The following is a 24175-nucleotide window of genomic DNA, read 5'->3' on the forward strand; positions in this document are numbered from 1 at the left end:
CAATGTTAAAATTTAATATGTTGGAGGGGCTCTGGCTCTTCTAAAGAAACTGTAAATACTTCAGGTAATTGAACATAAAATCTCCAAATGTGGCTTAACTTGCTTTAAAACATGAAGTTTTCCATTACAGGAAAAGTCGACCTCAACTTAATTTCCTTTTACTGGAATCCAATGGCAATATGTGTGTTGTGATTCCAGCCAGGTGTTTCATTATACCAAAGTGCTGTAAAAGAGTACTTCTATCTGCAAGGGGTATTAGATCTTTCTCAAAGACTCATGCAAAGTTACTCCTAGTTCAGCTCTTCAAACTAGCTGTCAAATACCTCACATAATAAACTGAAGATTCCATAATATCTCAACTTTAAAGACTGTTCTGAAAGTTAAGTGTTGTGATGAAATGCTTATTCCAAACTTAGGCTCAGTATTTTAGCTATTACATTTAGGGACAAGGAGTTAGGCAGTGGTGAGGCTCATAGAGGACCTGATGTGTTTCAATGAGCCCAAACTGCTAATATGTGTCTGCATGCAAAACAGCCTGACTTACAAATCTAGCAATAGTTGTTTTATGAAACTGCACACCTTTTGTGTGTTGAGGTAAGAATCTTCAACTATTCAGAAGTGACTCTACTGAACTGTAGTGAAGTTTGCTGCTGTAATTGCTTACAGCTTTGTGTTCAACTCATTTTGATGTTTGTCATCTTGAAGGTTAGAGCAACAAGAAGTATTTCTAGTAACGATGCCAAATACACCTAAAAGTACAGTGACTTTTATGTAATAAAAAGCAATGGTGGATGTTAGCTTTGCGGTAGTGTTCGTGAGGTTAATAAAAATGTTGCTTGTCTAGAGGAAATGACTGAGCATTGCACTAAGCAGATGGCTGCAGAAATTTTCAGCCCTAGCAGCTAGATGACAGGATTAGGATGAGAAAAGACAACCACTGTGGGACACAGAAATGAACATCGTATTAGTATTCTGCTTGGATCTCAGCTGCATTAGATCCTCCTCTTGCGTGAAAGTCTATCAAGCCAAAGAAGGGGCAGGATGTGTAGCAGGCTGTAAGGAATGTCAAATTTTTCACAGTAGGAAACTTGTGAAATAGTGTAGCAAGTAAGAAATAAGGGGAGGCTCATCCATTTCCACCTCTATTGCTCCTCTGGAGAAGCCTTCTGGGCTGGGAGGAAAGAATTGGTGTAGAAAACCCTATTACGGAAAACTCTGTAGCATATAACCAGTCAGCTGATGAAGATCTTTTTTTTTTTTTTTTCACGTGAACAATGTGGTTTTCTCTAGTAACAGGAGTATTTTAACTGATAAAACCAGGATCTTTATCAATCAAAGCGTGACAACTGCGTTTGAAGTCAGGAGGCTGGTTATCTCCTGCACTGATCAAATCTTCCGTGGGTCAAAGCAGTTATGCAACGAATGCCTTGCCAGCCTTTCTATCTAGTTTTATTGCTGCTGCGAACTTCAGTCATGTTCAAACACAACTTTTTTCTAGTCCTGTTCTGGGCTAACTGAAGGAATCTCCCAAGCTTCCAAATAAAAGCTTGGGTACTTGAGCAACAATTTGTGGTGGTGATACTTCTTGCGTGAACAGATTTTCACACTCCGTCTTTGTGGTAGGGGGGAAGTCTCTTATGCTGTATATATGTATTAAATATAAATATATATATGTTTAGCTTGTGTGCAAGGCATGATGTTTGCTTGAAGTATCAGGCTTGTATGTATTGGCATCCCCACAGGTAAGTCCCCATCTGTTTTGAGGAAGAAGGCAGTAGGAGTTTGTGATGGGCCATGTTTGTGACAGGCTCACTTTGTAGCCATTATGTGCTGTGCTGACAGTGGCAGCATAACTCTATTTCCTGTCTTTTTTCTTGAATACACCTGGACTTGCCTGTACCTGTGCAGAGTAGCAAGCCTTATGTGAGAGGAAGGGGCTTTATAGTATCCGAGGAACAAGTTGTGTGAAAGATGAGTTGTCTTGATGGTTGCGGATGGGTCCACGGTATGTAGGTGAGCATCGCTTAAGCAGATTCCTGACCTACTGAGAGCAGTGGTGGCCTCAAAGTACCCTGTGGCAAATGGAATTGTATTAAATGGAAGAATGTTGTTGAGTTTAAGAAATGATGATACTTCTAGCTTGGAGCTTATGGCAAGAAGTTGGTACAGTTAGCTTCTGGATGTCTGTGTGAAGAGAAGACTAAGCAGCATCATTGTGAGCACGGGAGGTGACTCCTGCCTGGTTTCATTAGAGTGCAGATGGTACAGAGTTGGAAGGTGTTTGGTATAGCTGTGCTGCCATACAGAGGGACCTTGACAGACTGCAAAAATAGGCTGACAGGGATCTCATGAAGTTTGACAAAGGGAAATGCCGAGTCCTGCACCTGGGGAGGAATAACCATGTGCCCTGCTACCGGCTGGGGACTGACTGGCTATAAAATGGCTCTGCTGAAAAGGAGTAGAGGTCCTGGCAGACACCAAGTTGAACATGAGCTTGCCTTGTGGCAAAGGTGGCCAGCGCTATCCTGGGCCACGTGAGGAAGAATGCTGCCAGCAGGTTCAGGGAGGTGGTTTTTCCCCTTGATAAAGCTCTGGGGAAACCACATCTGGAATGCTGTGTCTGGTTCTGGGTTCTCCAGTACAAGGAAGATACGGCTTGATGGAGCGGGTCCAGAAAAGGGCCACAAAGACTGTTAAGGGTTTGGAGATATGAGGAGAGGGTGAGAGAGCTGGGATTATGTAGCCTCAGGAAGAGAAGGCTCTGAGAATCTTATTGTGAAGTATATAAATACCTAAAGGGAGGGAGCAAAGAGAATGGAACCAGACTCTTCTCAGTGGTATCTGCTGAAGTAACAAGAATCAGTGGGAGCAAACTGAAATACAGGGAATTCCCTTTAAACATAAGAAAATGCTTTTTACTTGTAAGGGTGTCTGAACACTGGAACAGGTTGCCCAGAGAGTTGGGGAGTCTTCATCCTTGGAGATAATCAAAACCCAGCTGGATGTGGTCCAGAGCAGCCTGCTCTAGCTTGCTTTGAGCAGGGCGTTGGAACTAGGTGATGTCCAGAGGTGCCTTCCAACCTCAGCAATTCCGTAGTTTGGTGACTGAGAAATCTGGAGTAATTTTTCCCTGCTGCATTATAGTAAAATTATGATTCTGCTTAGTATGAAGGAGCAGATTTCCTGAGAATACTCTTTGGCTTCCCTTTCAAATGACCTGTGTTAGAGTTCTGGGCATGCTGTTTCTTCTGGGTCAGTATCTTGAATTCTAGATGCAGAAATGCTGCTGAACTTCTGCATTTGTCTAGTTATTTTTTTAATACTTCCTCTTAAAAATACCGTCTCTTGGAAGGGGAAGTATAAACTGTTCAAGTTACAGGAAATCTATGGCAATGATTATTCTATTATTTATGAGGCCCTTGCAACACATCCTTGTACAGCTGGACACTGGGATCTATGCACTGTACCAAAGTCTGCTCAGGTGAACATAGTAAATGTTGGCAGTTTTGATTCTAAAGCATGACTCAAATGTGGTGCTGATTGTCCAGTGTGGGTTTTAATCTATACTGTTCTGTAACGTCTAGGTTTTTTACTAAGAGGAGGAGGAGGGATTTTCTTTGGAAAACTTTATTTGGTGACTTTTTACTGTGCATGTCTATTAAGCTTTCCTGGATATTGAATGTAAGGTTTTACATTCTGACTCCATTTTTCTACCCTAGGAAGTTAAAATACATAGTCTGTTTCAGATGTACTAAAATCTATGACCTTAGTTCAAAGTTACTCTAGCAGAATGAATCCTAGCACTGGTGACTTAATAATGTAATGCTGCTGCTTCCAAATTGCTGGTATTGTGCTATTTACTACAATTCTGTTTAGTTTTTTTAAGCTTTCGTGCCAATTTGATGTGTTGCTAATCCTAGAACTTGCAAAGATAGTCTTGAGAAGTTGTGAAGACTGCAGGCAACTCTTCAACTCAGGCAGCTTCTTAAGGGAGCGACTGAATAGCTGCTTGTCTCAACATGCAGGACAATGTTTGTGCCTGTCGATCTTTGAAAACAGATTCTGGCAGCTGTCACTCAAGGTGGCACATCAGTCTGCTTTGCTAAGGTGTTGGATATTGTGCAGTGGCATCAGTGTTTCTGCTAACTAGGGGAAGGGGTTCTTAGCAGAAGTAAGCCCCACAAGACTCTTTATTTTGACAAGAATCAGTACCTGTTCTACATACCCAAGCAATTAGTGTTGCGGCGGCTTCATCGCCTCCCTGTGCAGTCTGTCATTAAACGGTTGTTCTGTTAAGCTCCTCCAGAACAGAGCACGCGCTGACACGGATATATAACACTGGAGGACTGGTAGGTAAACGGCTTCCAGCAGGAAGCACGCATCTCTCTTGCAAGGATTTTTATGTAGTAGCATGTACCACTTGGGACATCGAGATTATTGTCTTTGTAGTCGCTTAATGCGAATGCTGAACGCCGCTTTTAATTTCTTCTGCTGGGTCCTGTGCAGTAAGGAGGGCGCAGATGGGAGTTCAGCTGGGCTCTAGGTAGCTGGATTTGCTATTGCGGCATTCCTCGGTGCTGGTGGGAGAGAGGGAGACTGATGACTCATCAAGTCAGGTGGTTATGCCTCTGCTGTGTGTCAGAAATTTCTTTCCCCTCTGCAGCAGGCTTTCTCATCCCTCTGTGTAGGGGCACTAGAAGGACAATTATTTCCTCAGTGGTGGTGCTTAACTGCTCAATTCTGGCTTTGCTTCACTGGGCCTGTGGATTTTTGTTACTCCCCATTTCTGCAAAACAAGGTAAGAATCTGTGTTTATATGATAAAATAGTCACGGATTTTCTTCCTTGCTGAAAGAAGGCTCCTTCTAAAAATCTCACTGGAGTCTTAATTTTGAAGAGATCCTTGTGGTAAAGGCAGTTTATCGTGTAAATTCTGGGTCAGATCAAATGTTTGAAGCACAAACAAGGAACTGTAACAGAAAACAGGTTTCTCCAGCATTGAGAGCAAGCCAGTTACATTTTTGGGGTTACTGTGCAGCCAAATTGCTGTGCTGGGGAGAAACCAGGATAGAAGACTCAGGTTGTTGGCCCCTTCTTGTTTAATTATGACTATAAAATTACTTTAATAAATCACCTTTCAGTCAGGGATGGTTCTGCAGCAAGTAATATTTTGATTTCTGGCACTGTTAGGCAGAATATGACAATGTTAGAGCTTAAAAGCATGTTTAAAATCAATTGGTAAACTGTTTAAGACAAGGAAGGTTCCTGTATGTGAGTTGTAAAGGATACAAGATGTATCTTTGTTCATAAGAAAATTAAAATTAAGCTAATATGCTGTGTAGGTGTGCTAGTGGAGTTTGTAGGAGTGGATTGCGTATAGTGCCTAATACCCTGTGTTGGCAAGAGGCCTCTGAAAAGCTATAGGAGCTCAGCAGATTTCTAAAATGGCTAGCTACCATGGCTTCTGGGGTAAGTACACACTGCCTGCACACATGATGTTATGTTTAACAAATCCTGATGTGCTTTAGGGAATTTCATTTTTTCTGAGTACTAACAATGAAAACATTTAACAGTGTAGGTAGGTAAGGCAACATTTCTGCCCTCAAGGACTTTTCCATATAAAATGAAACTCTGTAGCACTAATATGCAAACACAGGAAAACTATGCAGAGAGAAATAACAGCTTTTTTTTTTTTTCTTAATTTGTATTCACTGTTAAAAGAGGGGTAAGCCCCTTAAAAAAGAGGTCAGCTTGGCTGAGTAAGCACTGGCTTTTTTAGACTGTGGGTACTTTGTTTGGAGGTATATAGGAGATGGAAAGAAGAAAGGTGAGGAAGAATTTACTGCATCTTTCACACTTGGAATAGTTAATAGGTATGTGTTTAAAAGCAGTTGGTGCAGAAGCTAAAGATCTGGACAAAGACAGGGTTTAATGGTGTGTTGCTAAGTGGGCTAGCAGAGGAATCCCTTTTTCTTTTATTTGGCTTGGCCAGTAATTTGGGAAGGTGACTTTAGGAAGAGAGAGGGAGCAGAGCAGCCACAGGAACAAGAGGCAGGTGCTGGGTGTCAGGATGCTGTTTAACTGCAGAATGACTGTTCTGAGGTTCTTTGTGTCCCAAAAAGATAAGCAGTTGCTTCAAATGGCAGTCAGCTGACCTTCAGGTTTTGGATATGAAGAAAAGTTAATTTAAATTGAAACTGGCCAGTGTTCTTCCTGCCTTTCCTTGCCTTTGTGAATTGACTCTTTCATATGGGACCCTGTACTGTCTAACTGCCAAACAGCGTCACTAATTCAGTTATGAGAATTTGGTTTAGCTCTTTATTGTGCTTCTATAGAAGATTTTGGTAGTAGGACTCTAGAGATTGTTCTGTATCATGGTATGTTGAAAGAAATGTTTTGGGTATATTTGTAAGACCAGCTGCTTTTTTCAGTATGGACAGTAATTGTACTTGAGTTTTGCAATGTTTTTAATTGGTAAAACCAAAAATGATGAGGTAGTTATGTTAGTCTGATCAGAATCAGCTCTCACCAGCTGCTTAGGAACTGCTTTTCAAGGATATTTGTCAGAGGAGACTTTTGAAAAATAAGCAGTGAAATTAAAATTGTCTTCTGGGCCTAAACAACAGGCAGCTTAAAGGATAAAGCTATCATGGAGAGTAGAGGGATGTAACAGATATCTGACTTAGCCTTTGAGCTCGAGAGCAGTTGGCAGTTCCACTCCAGGCTGATGGTGACTGAGTCATGATCAACTGTTGGGGTGGCCGTTGTGAAATGAGTCAATGGTAGCCATGTTACACAGTCCACTCCAGCGAGACAGGCAGCCTGAAAGAAGCTATTCCTTCAGGATCAATAGGAGTTTGGAATCACTGGAGATTCTTTTCTTCCAGAGTAGAGCCACCGATTTAAAACATTTAGATTGGTAAAGAGGCTGAGGGGCAGAGGACTTGTAGTATTGAAAAGCTGGAAAAGGGTCGTCATAAGATTTTAAGAATGGCAGATGTCAGCTGCTTTACTGCTCCTGAAGAACAGGCAGAGAAGCATCCTCTAATGATGATGGAAGAGGTGGCAATATAGTTGTCTTCCTCATTGTACGCAGGACAGGTTTTCAAGCCTGATTATGCCTCTATTTGCTGCCGTGCAGAAGACGCTGTGTTAGGTTAAGCTTCTTGCAAAGACCGAGTGTCAACAGATGCCTCACGCAGTTCACATCACCAAACCACGGGCTTTTGCTGGGTAGGGGCTGTTGATGGGCAGAGAGCATTGTATGCTGGGTCTGCCATACCGCTCTTTTCACCAGTGCTGCGTCGTAAATGTGTCAGTACAGTAGAAACGGGAGAGAATTGCCTTACAGTTCTCTAACACTAATCAGCTTCCAAGGTAACGCAAAGCATGATAAGGGCTGACGAAGCAAAAACATGAAATATTCTTATCTGCACCCGAAGCAGGAGAGCCCAACTGTTGATTACAGGGCAAATGTAGATGGAGGAGTTCAGTTTCTAAAACAGCTTTTCCTGTGCCACTTGTTTAGATCTTCTAAGCAGTTACTGGCAAGAGATGTCAGTCTGTTTAACTGTTGCAAGTTGGGGGTTTGGGCCATTATTCAGCACAATTCTTCTATAACGCTCCACGGCTTTCACTGATAGCAAAGGTTGTGTAACACCTGGCTGTGAGGCATATAGAGAGGACTCACGTGTGTGTATGATAGTGCCTGTGAAAACATGTGTTTCTTCCTCTGAATACTGATTCAGCACCTTAAGATAGCAAAATTAGAATTTTCACAATTAATATTTGTAGTATTGCCTTTTAGAGGCTGGTGGCAGTGAAGCAGCCCCAGAACATTCTCTTGCTCACTCAGGATCATGGAAAACTCCGTACTTTGAAGGGGGGTAGGTGAGATGTGGAAGACAGAAGAGACTCTCCATTGTATAAATATCCTGTTATTGGGCTTGAAAACAGTCCAGTGGTGTTATGGCATTTTGGAGCGTAATCGTTTCACTCAGCGCTGTTTTGTGGAGCATGTTGTGGAGTGATGTTCCACCCCTGTGTTTCTGCAATAGGGGATGTAAGTTCTTCTGTTTGTTTAAATGAGTTACTTTTTAACTTTCTATAGTTTTAAAATCAGTGTGGTCAAGGTGCTTCAGGCGTCACAAGTTCAGAATTCTTCTGTTCAGAATTCTTTCTAACTGGGAACAAGGAGAGAGCAGAGGGGAGGAAGAGGAGGAGCTTATTACATGTATGTATTCCTCAGGACTGACTTTTTTCTTTTTTCCTTCTGTACAGTTGAACAGGCAAAATGGACTTCTCCAAGCTACCCAAAATTCGTGATGAGGACAGAGAGGCTTTTGTTGGCTATGTCCACGGAGTCTCGGGACCTGGTAGGTATTATTTTGTAAAGGCAATCATAGGTTCTGTTTCATCCAGTGTCTTGTTCACTTGGAAGTGAACTTGGAAGTGGTGAAGTATAGCAGAGCTCTGGGTGGGGCTTTTTCTTTTTTTCAGGTGAGCTTTTTAAGGAGGATCACTGACTTATATTTCTGAATATTTTATAAGACTATACTGATGAGATGTTACTGCTAATTAGCCTTATTTAAAGATGTAATGAGCAGAGGCAGGCAGATGAATAATAATAATAATTTTTTAAAGGGTAGTAAGCTTTCTGGATGAGGTAAAGCCCCTTGGTCAGATATCTGCAGGCCCAATGAATTAAGCTTCTCTAAAAGGGTGAGATGCGTAGTCCGTTCTTGCTGAAATGCAGTTTGACCCTGCACTCTCTGGAACACTCAGTCCCCTGCCAGTATCAAGCTGTTCTCTGTTATTGCACCGCAGGCTGGAGAAGCTCAGCAAGGAGCTGCAAGGGTTAGGGTAGGTGGCAGAGCATGGTGGTAGTGCATCTGGGAGAAGGAGGATTCCTCCTCCTTCTTTGTCAGCTTAAATAGTTTCTTTACTCTGATGGTAACAGCTTTTGAATACCTGCAGACTCTACCAGCTTTTCTGCTCCATCCTGCACTCTTTTCAAGAGGTGAAGGAAAGGATGGGAATGTGAGAGCAAAAGTATAGCATGTATTTTTGTCAGTACAGCTTCTTTAATAAGAAACTCCCTTGGCTTGTGTCTACCTGAATAAATACCTGTTCTTTCACTGCCAATTTCTTAACTGTAGAAGTGATACTTAACAACAATTTTAAACTGATACAGCTTTCTTAAGAAGTGGAAAATGTATTTCTGTGTAAATACGTGAATCCTGTGTGCAAGATTGATATTCTAATATAAAGACACCATAAATTTTGTCCTAAAGCATCTAGGCCTCCTGTATGACATGCTGAAATCTAACTCAGAACAGTAGGAGGTTTCAGGCCCAAAATATGCTGTAAAACAGTTTTCATCTGCTGAAAGTTGTGTCCAAAGATATACATCACTTTCCTACAAAATAAAATATGAAAATAGTGTTTCCTTAAAAGCTTTGTAGGCACCTGCTAGTCTAGATACAAGGGTACGCATGGCCTTTAGCAGGCGCCTTGGCTTGACCTACACGTGGAAATAGTTTGTTATGTGAGCACCCAGATGTTACCAAGGTAAGTTTGAGTGACTTGAAAATGCTGGTCCCCAACCACAGATTTATTTAACTACCAGGTATCAGGTGAGCTTTTGCTGTTTTCTTGTATGTTTTAATTTAGTCAGAAGGGAACGTGGCCCAGCCAACTGAAAGGGAGAAGCACCTATGTAACTTGTCTCTCAAAGTTCACTGCGTCTCTAAAACCCTAAACGTTCGCCATCTGTCAAGATAGATAAGAGAAATTATGGCGTGAATTGCCTGAACTACTACATTCTGATAGTAGTGTCCTCTTATTGAGCATAAAGGAACAGCGTGAAAAGTATAGGGAAACTTTTTTCTTTTGACTTTTAGACTAGAAATATCAAGATTTGGGGCAGCCAAGTTAGCCCTTTTGTGAAATCAAGAATGTACTTCTCATTTGGGTCAATACCAGTCTTCTGCTATGCAGTTCTCACCGACTTCTGATGAGCAAATTTCATGAGCTACAGGAAAAAATATTCACCTACGTGCCTGTCTTTTACAGTGGTCACGGCGTGCAACATGGCAGGTGCTGCTATGTACGAGCTGGTACGAGTAGGCCACAGTGAACTGGTGGGGGAGATTATCCGACTGGAAGGTGATTTGGCAACCGTCCAGGTGTATGAAGAAACATGTATCCTTTTCACTGATCCCTTTGGGCCTACCAGACTGCGTAGTCCAGAACACAGGGGTGATTAGAGTGAAGACGATAAGCAAAGCTGACTGGGACCAGCACTTGGTATTTCTGGTGCCAGCAGGACGTCTGTTCTGCACGTCTTTTGTAAATTCTGATGGTTCGGAGGTAAATCTTATCTTGCTTGGCCATGTACCGAGGAGACTGGGGTTTTATTTTAAGTGGAAAGCAAATAATGTGTATCTTAGAATTTAAGTTGATTTAAATATTACGGCTTTTTGTTAAGGAAGTTGTTTGACAAATGTCAAACGGAAATGGTAAAACTACCAAGCAGTATATTTTTTTTGTTTTTTTCTTTGCTTTTAAAAACTAGATGCTTAAATAGGAAATGTAAAGTGGGCAGAATGCCTTCATCTGGGCAGAGTATTTTGCCAGATGTAAGACTACATTTTTGTTTCTGCAGTGTGCTTACAGAATCTTGGTCCAGCTAGGACGCAGCATGTATTCTAAAATCTAGTTAACTTAAAATGTATTATCTATTACACATATATGAGCGAATGTCAGAAAAGAAGTCATAAAACTTGAGGCCAGATCTTCTTTTTTTTTTTTCTTTTAAACTTAAGAGTTGGCTCTGTGAATCCATAGAGACTAGGAAGAAGCCTGTGCTGGCTGCCAAAGCTTTGTTCTGAGGAGTTGAATGGTAAACTGGTGACTAGCTCCTCTCCGTACCTACTACTTTATCATTTTAGATGGCATCATCATTGTAATATCTAGTAGCCTTCCATCAGCATGTGGAACAAGTTTAAGGGTGGTTTACTTTTAGGCTCTGTCATAGGGCTCTCTGAAGTCAACTTGCATTTAATCTCTGGAGTCTTGCATAGGGTTTTGGGGGTTTCTTTTGTATTCTAGCAGGGCTTTTTGCCAAACTACTGGCTCTTTGCAGAGAGGTCCATTGTGCATCTTTGGAGCTTAGATAGTGCATAGACTGGACAACTTAATACCAGAGAGGAGGGAAATAACGCTGGTCTTGAACAAACTCCCTTTAAAATTAGACTGCTGTCAAAAAGTCTGTACAAGGCTCGAGGTCAAAATAGTTGTGCTCTCTAACAAATCCTGAAGCAAAAAGTTACATAGTTCATAACATTGTCTGACTTCAACAATCAAACCTGTTTTTTAGGTTTGAAGATTTAAGAAATGCCTGGCATTTTGTGATACTGCTGCATGTCACTCCAGTAAATTCATCCATATAGTTGACTTGAACTAATGATCGTAAAGCAGAATATTGCCCCCTACTTTGCCTCTCTGGAGGATGAGCAACTTTGTTGCTTTAACATTTTCAGCTTGAGTTTAGTATAAAGCCTGCGTGCTTCTCAAATGATGATGTGAGACAAGCTGAGAGAGTTGGAGTTGTTCAGCCCAGAGAAGAGGAGGCTCTGGGGAGACCTTATAGTGGCCTCCCAGTACCTAAAAGGGGGCTACAGGAAAGATGGGAGGGACTCTTGATTAGGGAGTGTTGGGATAGGGTGGAGTCACAGAATCATCTAGGTTGGAAAAGACCTTGAAGATCATCTAGTCCAACCAGACGAGGGGTAATGGTTTTAAACTGAAAGAGGGCAGGTTTAAATTAGACATGAGGAAGAAATTCTTTCCTGTGAGGGTGGTGAGACACTGGAACAGGTTGCCCAGAGAGGCTGTGGCTGCCCCTCCCTGGAAGGGTTCAAGGCCAGGTTGGACGGGGCTTTGAGCAGCCTGGGCTAGTGGAAGGTGTCCCTGCCTGTGGCAGGGGGGTTGGAACAGGATGACCTTTAAGGTCCCTTCCAACCCAAACTATTCTATGTGTAATATAGTAGTAAAAATGTTACCTTGAAGTCAGAAAGGTGGTTTAAGAGTATGATGTTGTGAATGTGATGCCTTCTGTTCTGTTTCTTTCCCTTTCTCTGGATGAACTTTTCCTCAGCAAATCTTTAGCTGGTGTCTCTGTAGGAGATCCTGTACTCCGTACTGGCAAACCCCTGTCAGTGGAACTAGGGCCTGGCATTATGGGAGCCATTTTTGATGGTATCCAGAGGCCCCTCTCAGACATCAGCACTCTGACCAAAAGTATCTATATCCCTAGAGGTGTCAACGTGTCAGCTTTGAGCCGAGATGTCAAATGGGACTTCATGCCTTCTAAAAATCTGCGGGTAGGTTATGACAAGCCCGTCTTCCCCTCCTGCTCCTCTGCCCCCAGAGCTTGGGGCCGGAGCAGGGTGTGACTGCCAGGAGCCATGGTTAACGCTGTATTTAAGTTTGTGAAAAGGGGTGCTGGCAGGCGGTAGTGATGTATGAGACTGGATGGGGATCACCAAAACTTACTTGATGTGACTTCTGTGTGGTTTTGCTGCATATGAGAAACTTGCAAAGTTTTTATGTATTTACAAAACCATAAAGAAACTGGTGGAATTGCACTAAGCATTAGCAGGAGCAAGAATGACTGCAGCACGCATTTTGCAAATGGTGAAGATAGCCTTAGAGCTGGAAAATGTCACGGCTTTAGCCCTTGGCAGCATCTTTTTTCCAACCCTGCAGGTTAGCATATGCTATACCTTCTCTACTTAACATGTTAAGCTGAGAGGTATAAAAGAAACGAGGAAAATTCCTTGTATCAGTCAGTAATTGCTACTGTCTGAGCCTTGAAAGGCACCTGAACCCAGATAGTGTTACTTGCAATGTGCATTTAGTGTAATGAGTTATGTAAATGGGCTACGGTGCTGTAACAATGCATTTATAAAGGGAGTAATCACAGTGGTAGACTTAATAGCTACAGTTATTTTATACAGTTCTTTGTCAAGGTTCTTTTTTAAAACTGGTGTTCTCACTTATGACTAATAGACCTGTTCTGATTTTAGGTTGGCAGCCACATCACTGGTGGAGATATTTATGGTGTGGTGAATGAAAACTCCCTTATCAAACACAAAATCATGCTGCCCCCACGGAACAGGGGTACAGTTACATACATTGCTCCGCCAGGAAACTACGATGCTTCAGTAAGTCTCCCAAACAGCAGTTTCTGGTATATTCCATGTCCCTTTCATAAGGCTGATGTACTTTTTCTGTTCTGCATGATGCCAACTGAAAGTGTTTCACACAAGATGATGTCTGAGTTAATGATTGCTTCTGCTACCCTGCCCGCAGGGGTTACACGATTACCTCGGGCAGTTACTTTCTCTGTATGTGGCTTCCCAATGGCACTTCAGCATCGCTGACCTCTGTGCAGATCTACAGTATCTTATGAATATGTAAAATCCAGTTGCTTTTCACAAGCGTATTTTTAGTTGAAGCTTCATCTCATACTTTTTTTTTCCCAGTAGCACTGTACATAAGGGAAAGAGCCTTCCCTGAGGAGGGGATGATAGCGTGTTGAGGTTCTGAGAGATCTGTGGTGGTATCAAAGATGTAGCTGTGCAGAGTAGCTGAGATGAGGTTTTTGCATGCTGGTCCGGTGTGCACTGGTTTGCTTACTTCGGGTGTCTGGTGCTGTCTGTTAGGATGTCGTCTTAGAGCTGGAGTTTGAAGGTGTGAAGGAGAAGTTCACTATGGTCCAGGTCTGGCCTGTACGTCAAGTTCGTCCTGTTACTGAGAAGTTACCAGCCAATCATCCTTTATTAACTGGCCAGCGGGTCCTGGATGCCCTCTTCCCGTAAGTACTACCTTCTATTCTCTACTATGTAAGAAATCTCTCTTTTGGGGGGGACGCAGAGGGAGGAGGCCTTAAATTTTTCTTGAGAGCAAACAGACCCCAAGCTTTCACTATGTATCACAGCATAATCTCAAAAAATACTTAGCTGAATTCCTCCTATTTCTGTATTTGGCAGGAGAACCTATTAGCCATTTGAACATAAAGTAGCATCTCTTTCTGTGGTCTTGAGGATGTATAGTTCCCAGTGATTTTGCCATTGCCACTTAATGAAAACTGTTGCACTTCTAACTGTCACACAAAATGCTCGTTTAAGCCACTAACTTCCAATACACTGAATTCAGTAATTTTGGTCCTAAAATACTGTGCTGCTTATTCTTATAATGCACAGCTAAGTACAGTCGTTCTTTTCTTAGCATTTACATTCCATCAGTGCTTCCAGCTGTGAACACTGCCGTGTTTCAAGCCTGAAAGTTTAGCTGTTGTACCAGCATAACTCATGTACTTCAAGGGCAGTAGAAGAAAAAGATAGTTTATTCCCTAAGTCTTTTGGTTTAGTGAAATACCTCTGTGCTTCTCACCCAGAACACTGAATGTGACTCCCATCACTCTGCTTTTAATTAGGCAGTTTTTATTGGAAAACATACTCTAAGATGGGAGACCGCTGGTTTTGAGTTCCTTGCAAATCAGAGTCCTTTTTCTTTTTTCAGGTGTGTACAAGGGGGTACAACAGCGATTCCTGGGGCATTTGGTTGTGGAAAGACTGTGATCTCTCAGTCTCTCTCAAAATACTCCAACAGTGATGTCATCATTTATGTAGGCTGTGGAGAACGAGGAAATGAAATGTCTGAAGTACTGAGAGATTTCCCGGAGGTTAGTATGGACAATTCATGGAGAGTAAACCTTCTTGGGAAGGACTTGCTATTGTAGTGGTATTGTAACTGAATTAAATATCTCATTGGTAGAGTGACTTGAAATGATCTTGTTGCCTCCCTGCTGTAAGTTCTGGCTGTAGTAACAGAAATCCCTTTTGGCTCATTCAGGAATGATTTCAGTGGCCCCTCAATAAACATCTGGACTAGTTTTTGGGTGTACCTTCTAACCTGTTTAAAATAAAGCCAAAATGAATGCCAGGGTGTAATTTAGCACAGTTATAAGCATCTTACCTTTCACTGGTAGTGTCTCTAACTTGTCTAACTTAACCATGCACAGCACATGTATTTACATGGTGCAGCGTGGTGATACAGACAGTTAGCAGATACTGGTTTGATATGTGAGGCTCTGGAATACCTTCTGAAGGCAGTAGAAAATGCCTGCTTAAAAAAAAAGGCAGCAAGTTTACCAATCCTTCTAACTGTTGTTATATGTCAGTGAATTAGTTGTGGCACAGTCTTCTGTAAAATACAGGAAAGACGCCAGATAGTCTGAACTGTTAGGTTGAAACTCCAATCAGAAATAAGGGGTAAAAGGCTTGGGTGTGTTGATTGATTATAAGATAAGAAAGTCAAGCTGAGGTGGCCATGAAAAAGGTAAATCCCAGGATATTCATAAGTGGAATCCTACACAAATGTCAGGATATACATTCTGTTGTTCAGGTGGTTGTGAGGTTTCACCTGGGTTACGTATGTGGCTTTATGTCCAGTTGTCAAAGATGAACTCGGATAGGTGTAGGTGGGGCAAAAAGTTCTCTGATTCCTAACAGACTTGTGACAGGAGGCTAAGATTTTTGGCTCTTCCAGCCTAGTAAGCTGAGTGAGAATAACATACTACCTGATGCAGTGGAGTTATCATTGGTCATTTGAATGGGATCAGTAGGGATTTGCCAGGTGCAGGAGATGAGATGAGTCTGAGGCACATATGTTGAAGAGTTAAGCTGTGGCAATCTGGAAGGTAAACCATCCTGAAATCTTGAATCTAGTCTCTGCTCTTGGTAGAGTAGCTGTGAGGAGAGTATCCTGATACAAAGTCATACAGTAAAAAAACAACTAAAAATAAACAAAAACACTTGCTAGTGTTACCTTTTTTTTTTCTTTTCTTGCATTTTAGTTAACAATGGAAGTTGATGGCAAGGTAGAAAGCATCATGAAGAGAACAGCTCTGGTAGCAAATACCTCCAACATGCCTGTGGCTGCCAGAGAAGCCTCCATCTATACTGGTAAGATTTACAGGAGGCTGAAAAAGGCTGTGTGTAGAGCAAGCCATCATGCTCTAGTATTTTCAGTTGCTGAGATGGTCAGTACCAAGAAACCTCCTTAGTTTCAGAGGTCAACCCTTTTGGGCCTTGTCTGCACAAAGTCCTAGTATCTTAATTGAATTTGGCTTGCTTGTATATAATTATGATTTCCAAATATTGAGTAAATTTTGCTTATAAGGTGAACTTAGTGCGCCAGCTCCCATGTAGTTTTTCTCCATGTGTTTATGTAAGCTTTTGTTTGTGAATAGCTTTTTGCTGACAAGTACAGCCACTTAATGGGCAGGAATAGTACTCTCTGAGTTGGCAGGCTAGTTTTCTTTCTTTTGCACCCTCTTTGAGGTTTTTTTAAAATTCTTTGTTATGAAAAGTTGTCAGATAATTAAGATAAAACACGACCTTTTCTCGCTGTTCTATTCTGTTAGTTTGAAAGGGAAGGAGATGCTTTACAGTAAGAAGAGGCTTTGTTCATGGTTTCAGCGAGGCAAAGAGTAGCATCAGTGACACTGGCATGTCTCTTCAAAGAAATACACGGGAATATAAGATGAGCCAGAGTGGTTCATAAGCAAAAATGCAGAGAGTGAGAAGAAATAAACAAAAAAAAAAAGACAGCAAGGACATGATCTAGTGAGAAGAAAGAATAACTTCCAGCGTCTGTTTCCATCAAAATGTGAACTTAAATAATTTGGCTTATTTCATCTTAGTGACAACATACAAGCATAGAATTCCTTTCTGAACTGTATCCTGCAGCACGCTGTTGTCTTTGTTGCAGGAATCACCCTGTCTGAGTATTTCCGGGACATGGGCTACCATGTCAGTATGATGGCAGACTCTACTTCCCGATGGGCTGAGGCCCTCAGGGAAATTTCAGGGCGACTGGCTGAAATGCCGGCTGGTGAGTAGTCTTTTCTCAAGTCTAGCCTTGTAAACGCATCCTTTAAACTCTGAGCCTTTGACTCAATTTCTGGGTGTTGGTGTTTGCAGACAGTGGTTATCCAGCCTACCTTGGTGCCCGTCTAGCCTCTTTCTATGAGCGAGCTGGCAGAGTGAAGTGTCTGGGAAACCCTGAAAGGGAAGGCAGCGTCAGCATCGTTGGAGCGTGAGTGTTCATTTCTTTGCTTTGCGTTAGCTGCAGTTCTTCCTCTGTGGTTTTTGTATGTCAAAGTACCCATTTTTCAGACAAAAACATCTTGTTGCTCTGCACAGCTGCAGAACTCAAAGTATGTGAACGAGTAGGTAGGTATTTAGTCTCTGCTCACCCAGAACTGCTGCTAAATTGTGCATGGGGGCAGAAAGAATGAATGTGGACAGGTAGTTCTGTGAGGGGCGGCATCGCAGTCACTTGCAGCAGTCAGAGCAAGTGGCTCAGGGAAGAATGTCGTTAGGGCTGTCACTGAAAAGAATGTCAAAACCATGCTTAGAGCAGGAAAGAAGGGGCAGCTGGAGCAGCAGTGTGTGCGCTTGCGGGCATAATGTATCGTGATTCTGTTGCTTACATGGAGTAGAATTACATGGAGTAGCGTATCACATGCTTTCACAGCTTGAGATCCCCAGATATTCTTCTAGGCTATACTGATTTGTATATCATACTGTGGGCAAAGTGAATTTCCCACCTATACGTTTTCAGGAGACCCTCTAGCATCTGCAGGAGCTCCTAGAGTCCATTCTTGGCTCTGCTTAGTTCTGCTGTCCACATCATACATACACAAATGCATCGTGCTTTTGAGGGTGGAAGATTATCTTTTTTTTTTTATCTCTGGGAAGCCATATGGGTTGAAGCCCAAATGAATTGCAGAATCATCTAGATTGGAAAAGACCTTGAAGATCATCTAGTCCAACCATTAACCTCACACTGACTGTTCTCAACTACCCCATAGTTGAAGTGATTATTGTAGAGGACAATATCTGCAATAGTTTCAAATTGGGGTATTGTTTTCTGTAATCATTGCACTGTGTTTCACAGTGTCCTATTAGCATGCTTGCTGAATCTGTTCCCGTTGAGATAGGTTTGATAATCCAAGTTGGAGTTACTACCTGGAGCTAAAGTGACTGAAATCATACCTTGATGCTGTCGGTCAGTCACTGGACAACTCTGTTTCATGGTGTGCTTGGTATTACACCTGTGTGGGTATGCAGCAAACGCTTTCTGCAGTGGAAGCTTGCTCTCTCTTACTTGAAATCATGTTGACTTTTCTGGTTTCTGTGATCACTGAGCTGTGCAGTCATATGTTCAGTACTTCAGCTTAAACTGTGAAAGCAACTGATAACTTATCTCTTCTTGCTCAGTGTCTCTCCCCCAGGTGGTGACTTCTCTGATCCTGTCACATCTGCTACACTGGGCATTGTTCAGGTACGTCCCACCACGTTGCAGCTCTTCTGCCCGCTTTGTTAAACTTGAAATGACTGCTTCAGGGCGCTTGTGCCAGCGGCTGGTGTGTGAAAAGCTTTGATTTGACACAGGAAGCTTTGTAGGGTGCTTTGGAAAATGTTCTAACAGTGTAAAAGAAGACCTTATGAGAAGGTCTCTGAACTGCTGAGGTGTCTGAGATGCCTTTGGAAGAGGGAGCGAAGGTGGCAATTCCCTCCAACACTGACTCCTCCGGAATATCTGTGCGCTTCCTGATTGCTGCCCATTGAGCTGCGCTTTAAGCGTGGCTGCTCTCAACCTGAGGTGGAAAGTGAACTGCTCTTAATAGGTGCATAGAAACCACCAAAACAATCCCCAGAGCAGCTGACTGGGAGAAGGATGTTTTTCAGCCCTGTTTTGGGAAAAGGAGTTCCATCTAATAGGTCTCCACTTTAATTAGACTCCAGTATTGACATTGTCTTTGTTATGGCTGATTTTTCCCTCATAAGGAATCTCAAGCTGAATAAGTCTGAACTCAGCTTAAAAGATGCATCAGTTTTTGAGAAGTGTATTTGAAAGTCACTGCTATAGTTAAATTAACATAAGGAAGGCTTTGTTTTTCTCTCTCACGCTTTCATTTGTGATAGCCTTTGCCATGTTGCATTTGCTCAAAGTTGCTTTCTGTATTGGTTTGTTTTTTTTATTGCCTGCAATTATTTTGGTTTGGTTTTGATTTAGAACACTGGTTGATCTTTCTGGCTTCTGACAGGTTTTCTGGGGCCTGGATAAGAAGCTGGCACAACGCAAGCACTTCCCCTCTGTCAACTGGCTGATCAGTTACAGCAAATACACGCGTGCCCTGGATGAGTACTACGACAAGCATTTTACAGAGTTTGTCCCTCTCAGGACAAAGGCCAAAGAGATCCTACAGGAGGAAGAGGACCTTGCAGAGATTGTGCAGCTTGTGGGGAAGGTGAGTAACCAGCTGGGAGGAAACGTGTCAGTGAGCCGTCCTCCTTACTGCTAGCGCGGGCTTTTGACCATGTCTTATACCAGACTTGATGGATACTGCATTGTGCAGAAAAGGCAAACGGTCACTGGGAGATGTCAGGCTCTCCTTCCTTTAACTGCTTTATTCCAACTTTCTTACACGTTGTTTGACTTCTAACGACGAATACTTTTTCAGATTTGATAAACCTTGGCTTGATGCTACTTTTCTCACAAATTAGATTGCAGGGCATTTAATACTGAAGTTAAACTTCACTTGCTTCAGTGTTCCAGTCCTGCTGAAATGCCCTTTGTTGCAACTTAGGTTGCTGAGTAGTTTGACTGCTGATGTTATAAAGTTTGGTGGACTTTTTAGTGCTCATTTTCCAAGAAAGGAAGGTGAGTGGTAGTAATCTTTGTAAGAGAAGTGATGCAAACTGATCTTTACTGTTGAAGTCATCTGAAGCGTTACAATTTATTAGAAACCACGTTGCCAGCTGCAGAACAGAGGTGTTGGCATTTACAAGCTGGCCTGTAGAAACAGAAGTGATGTTTGCTTTTTCTAGAAACTGATGATTGCCTGGTTTCTCTGTGGAAGCCTGTGACATGACATATGGCTCCATTTTACAGGCATTCTTTAATTTCCTTCATTCACTTCACTGTTTTGGAGAGAAAGCTGAACTTGGACAGGAAAATTTCCCTTGGGAGCTCTCAGAAGGGACTCAGTGAAAACTCTGTTTCAGCTTAGCACTGTAAACATGATAACTGACAGGTGCCTGGCAAGAATCTGACAGAAATTTAATCCCATGATGTTCGGATGAGCTATGCTGATTTATAAGGTGTTAGTAGTGTGTGGTAACATGTATTAACTACAGTTATTTGGAGGAAGTCTGCTCCTATTCACTGATGTTCTAGCCCAGCTCAGATGGGGCCTTTCACTAGATCTTGCCTAGCAGAGCTCTCTTTAGATGTGTCTTCGAAGAAAAGGAAATGTGATCTTGGGGCCTTCTGCAGTTTTCTATACACAAAAATGTTCTAAAAGACTAGTTTACGGAGCAGGGTAGAATCAGTTCCTTGGTGTGGAAGGAATATTGATAAACCAGTGTGTGTAACTAGGCATTACTCCCATGGTAGAAGTACTGGAACTGGTGGTCGTGTTCTCAAAGATGTTCTCTTGAACAGTTTCTTTCAGTCTGCGCTTGGCTAACAACTTCAACAAACCTTCAGAAGGGGGGAATTGTAGAAAAACAATCAGATATACTTTTTTCTTTTTAGCACTGAATTCTGTTAGTCTCCTTATGAAACAAGGTCCAAACTTCCCATCTAGAAAGCAAGCTGGGGTGCTTAAAACTCAGTCTTCCCCCTTTAGCTAAAGGACAATGAAGGTAGAGAAGAGTGACCTGTGGTGCCAACAGCAGCAGCGTGCAGCAGGGTTGTGGCTGTCCTGCAGAGCAGGGCAGGCATTGTCATCAACTCCTTCCCTTTTCTTGAATGCCAGACAGGGAAAGCCCATTGTTGGAGGCTAGTATCAAATTCTTAAGATTACTTATGATCTAGCATGCTGAGGTCTAGTTTTTCTTCCATGGACATAAGGATTGAAGAAGGTAAAAATGAATTTACCTCTTTATGTAGGAAGATGATGTTTTGACTTGCCTCGTAGCAGACCTGTGCATGTTTTCAGTGTTGGGTGGCTTTTCCATTCTCTTAAAGGAAACTTCCTTTCCATTGTTTATCATCAGACAGACTTAAAATAGACTTACTGGCTGTTTGGCCCATCTTAATTTGGCAGTCAGTTAAATTGGCTGTTCTATAGCAGGGAGTAAGAAATACCCAAAAGACAGAATTCTGCTGGAAACCATCTTAAGAAAGTGGGAAGAAAACAGGCACTGAAAAATAACAGTTCTTGGCTGGGACATACCATTTCCTCATGGACTTAAGTGCTAAACTAACAGCGTACCTTACTTTTCTAGGCTTCCTTGGCAGAAACAGACAAAATTACCTTGGAGGTTGCCAAGCTGATAAAAGACGACTTCTTGCAACAGAATGGTTATACGCCTTATGACAGGTAAGATCTGACTGGCCACTCTGTCCTCTTGGTCCTGTGTAGTCTGGATTTAGACAGCTATTTTATTTGGAAATGGATCAGTGAAGAAATTAATTTCACTTGCAATAAACAAATGGTAGACCTGTGCTTGGGCAGGCCATCGAACTGTGTATTCACAGATCACAGAATCACAGAATGATCTAGGTTGGAAAAGACCTTGAAGATCCTCCAGTCCAACGATGAACCTCACACTGACCGTTCTCAACTCCACCACATCCCTCAGCGCTGGGTCAACCCGACTCTTCAACCCCTCCAGGGATGGGGACTCCCCCCCTGCCCTGGGCAGCCCATTCCAACGCCCAACAACCCCTTCTGCAAAGAAATACTTCCTAAGAGCCAGTCTTACCCTGCCCTGGTGCAACTTGAGGCTGTTCCCTCTTGTCCTGGTGCTTGTTCCTTGGTTCAAGAGACTCATCCCCCCTCTCTGCACCCTCCTTTCAGGGAGTTGTAGAGGGCCATGAGGTCTCCCCTCAGCCTCCTCTTCTCCAGACTAAACCCCCCCAGTTCCCTCAGCCGTTCCCCATCAGACCTGTGCTCCAGACCCTGCACCAGCTCCGTTGCCCTTCTCTGGACATGCTCGAGTAATTCAATGTCCTTTTTGTAGCGAAGGGCCCAAAACTGAACCCAGTCATCGAGGTGCGGCCTCACCAGTGCTGAGTACAGGGGTTAAGATTCAAGGCATGCAGACCTTTTCTGAATGCAGTCACACCTTTTGAGTTTTTCAGGCCCTCATCTATTGTTCAGTTAGCCAATATTTCTGCAATAGCATGTCCTCCTTAGGAGGAGAGGACCACTTTATTTTCACAGTCTACACCCAAAGTCTTCCTGTTTATTCTTGCAATGCATGGGGGACTGCAAGAATCTGCTTTCAGTTACTGTTGCATAATTCTTGAGTAAGTTTGATCCATCAAAAAAACTTACTGGATCTTTTCCCTAGTGCAGTGCTTATTATCCCTGTCTGCTTTGCTTCTTTCTGTGCTATCCTGTGTTTTAACAGCCTGTACTTCATCTCACTCCCCAGTCCAGGTAGATCAGGTCTTGATGCTTCATCACTGAAACTTTAGACGTACATCATTCTGTAATGATGTGTGCCTTTCATTAGGTTACTAGGGCAGCTGTGCTTGTATGCCACAGGGAAGCACAGGAAGTAGCACAATGTAGCGTATAAATAATACTGAAGTACCTCCTGTGGCAGTCATCTACCCATTAAAAATGGCGCTTTTTGTGCGTGGAGTGTTGTTACAGGAACACGACCTTTCCTGCAACCAAAGAAACTTGCTGAGCTGTCAGGTCATCCCAGGCTGCGTGGAGGAAGCCTGCTCCCATGGTGGACCAAACAGGAAGGAGGAATTCCATTGGCTGCTCTGGTGCTTTCCCTTTCTCGTTAGCATTGGCACAGATTGAAACGCGAGACTTGTACAGCGAAGGTTCCTGTTCTCTCCTGTTTTGCCCAGTGTTTGGGGGGTGCTTCAGAAACCTCACTTCAGGCTGATTGTCTTAGCCTATGATTTGTCAGTTTAAAATGCAGGACCGATCAGAGGCAGCCTCTCTCCTTTGACAGTACGTATTAAAAATCCCTGGAGTAACGCAGGCTAGCGCTCCTTCCGTCGGGTGAGAATTCAAAGTTGTGAGGGCAGGAGCAAAGGCTTGACCTGTTTAAGTGTTCCAAGATGTCTGACAGATCATCTTCTCTCCCACCAGGTTCTGCCCTTTCTATAAAACAGTGGGAATGCTTTCCAATATGATTGCGTTTTATGACATGGCACGCCGCGCTGTAGAAACCACAGCCCAGAGTGACAATAAGATCACGTGGTCCATCATCCGAGAGAACATGAGCGAGATCCTCTACAGACTGACCTCCATGAAGTTCAAGGTATGTTTGGAAGGAACGGGGTTGCACTGCTCTTTGCGAGCTCCCGGTGCCTCTGAAAGGCTCTCACTCCGGGGTGGTCGCCAGTTGCCTTAGAGGTCTATGAACAGAGGCTTTCTGCAATCAGTGTGAGTACACTTAAGAACTGGTTTTAGTTTGTGAGCGCAGGAATGGGTGATGCTGGCTGCAGAGCCTTGGCAAGCCCACCTTCAATAGTCTCTTTTATGTTATAGATATTCATGGTAATAGTACAAGCACCTTTCTTATTTGTTTTGGGAGTTTTGTGATAAAATTCTGAAAAAATTATAATTTAAAAAGCTGTAGAAATTATAATAAAAATTATACTAGAAATTCTGAAAAAATTGCAATAAATTCTGGGGGAAAATGCGGAAAGAAATTCCAATACTATTAGCAGATAAAAGCAGCCCAGAGTTTAAATCCAGGAATGTGCTAAAAAGTGAACGATCAAAATGTTGATTGAGCTATTTTAAATAGAATTAAGGAAAGAAATGCCAGTCTCCTGCAGTGATACGTGATGCACCCTGTGTTTTGATGCAGATGCACCGTGTTTGGCTTCAGGGCCTCAGGCAGGTAACCAGGAGGAGAGGAAGCGGGGAATAAGTTCAACATGGGGTGAAGGGAAAACAAGGGGCTGGGAGCAGGGGCTCCGGGTAACTTCAGTGGCCGTCTTTTTAGGGTACAGCTTTCCTAAAACTCCTCCAGAGCATGCTGGTGTGGCAGTTCCTGGCAGGACAGTAACCTCTGATGCTGGCTGATGTTAAAGCAGCTAAGGAATGA

General features: G+C 42.7%; 1 protein-coding gene across 2 annotated transcripts in view; it reads left to right on the plus strand.

Annotated features, from left to right (window-relative positions):
- The window catches only part of ATP6V1A (ATPase H+ transporting V1 subunit A), a 32303-nt gene that overhangs the window by 4707 nt on the left and 3421 nt on the right, over positions 1–24175 (plus strand). Inside the window, exons 1-14 of one of the 2 annotated variants that reach the window (XM_074809325.1) lie at positions 4651–4798; positions 8280–8374; positions 10074–10202; positions 12171–12385; positions 13091–13228; positions 13730–13881; positions 14589–14751; positions 15925–16033; positions 16842–16964; positions 17054–17168; positions 18356–18419; positions 19186–19389; positions 21374–21468; positions 23209–23380. In XM_074809325.1, coding sequence (XP_074665426.1) covers positions 8293–8374; positions 10074–10202; positions 12171–12385; positions 13091–13228; positions 13730–13881; positions 14589–14751; positions 15925–16033; positions 16842–16964; positions 17054–17168; positions 18356–18419; positions 19186–19389; positions 21374–21468; positions 23209–23380 — 1761 coding nt within the window. In that variant the 5' untranslated portion in view covers positions 4651–4798; positions 8280–8292. Of the gene's footprint in view, positions 1–4650; positions 4799–8279; positions 8375–10073; positions 10203–12170; positions 12386–13090; positions 13229–13729; positions 13882–14588; positions 14752–15924; positions 16034–16841; positions 16965–17053; positions 17169–18355; positions 18420–19185; positions 19390–21373; positions 21469–23208; positions 23381–24175 lie in introns of those variants that run through there. The other variant, XM_074809317.1, reaches the window with a different exon arrangement.

The sequence above is a fragment of the Strix aluco genome, chromosome 2 (assembly GCF_031877795.1).
Source record: "Strix aluco isolate bStrAlu1 chromosome 2, bStrAlu1.hap1, whole genome shotgun sequence".
NCBI classification, from domain to species: domain Eukaryota; kingdom Metazoa; phylum Chordata; class Aves; order Strigiformes; family Strigidae; genus Strix; species Strix aluco.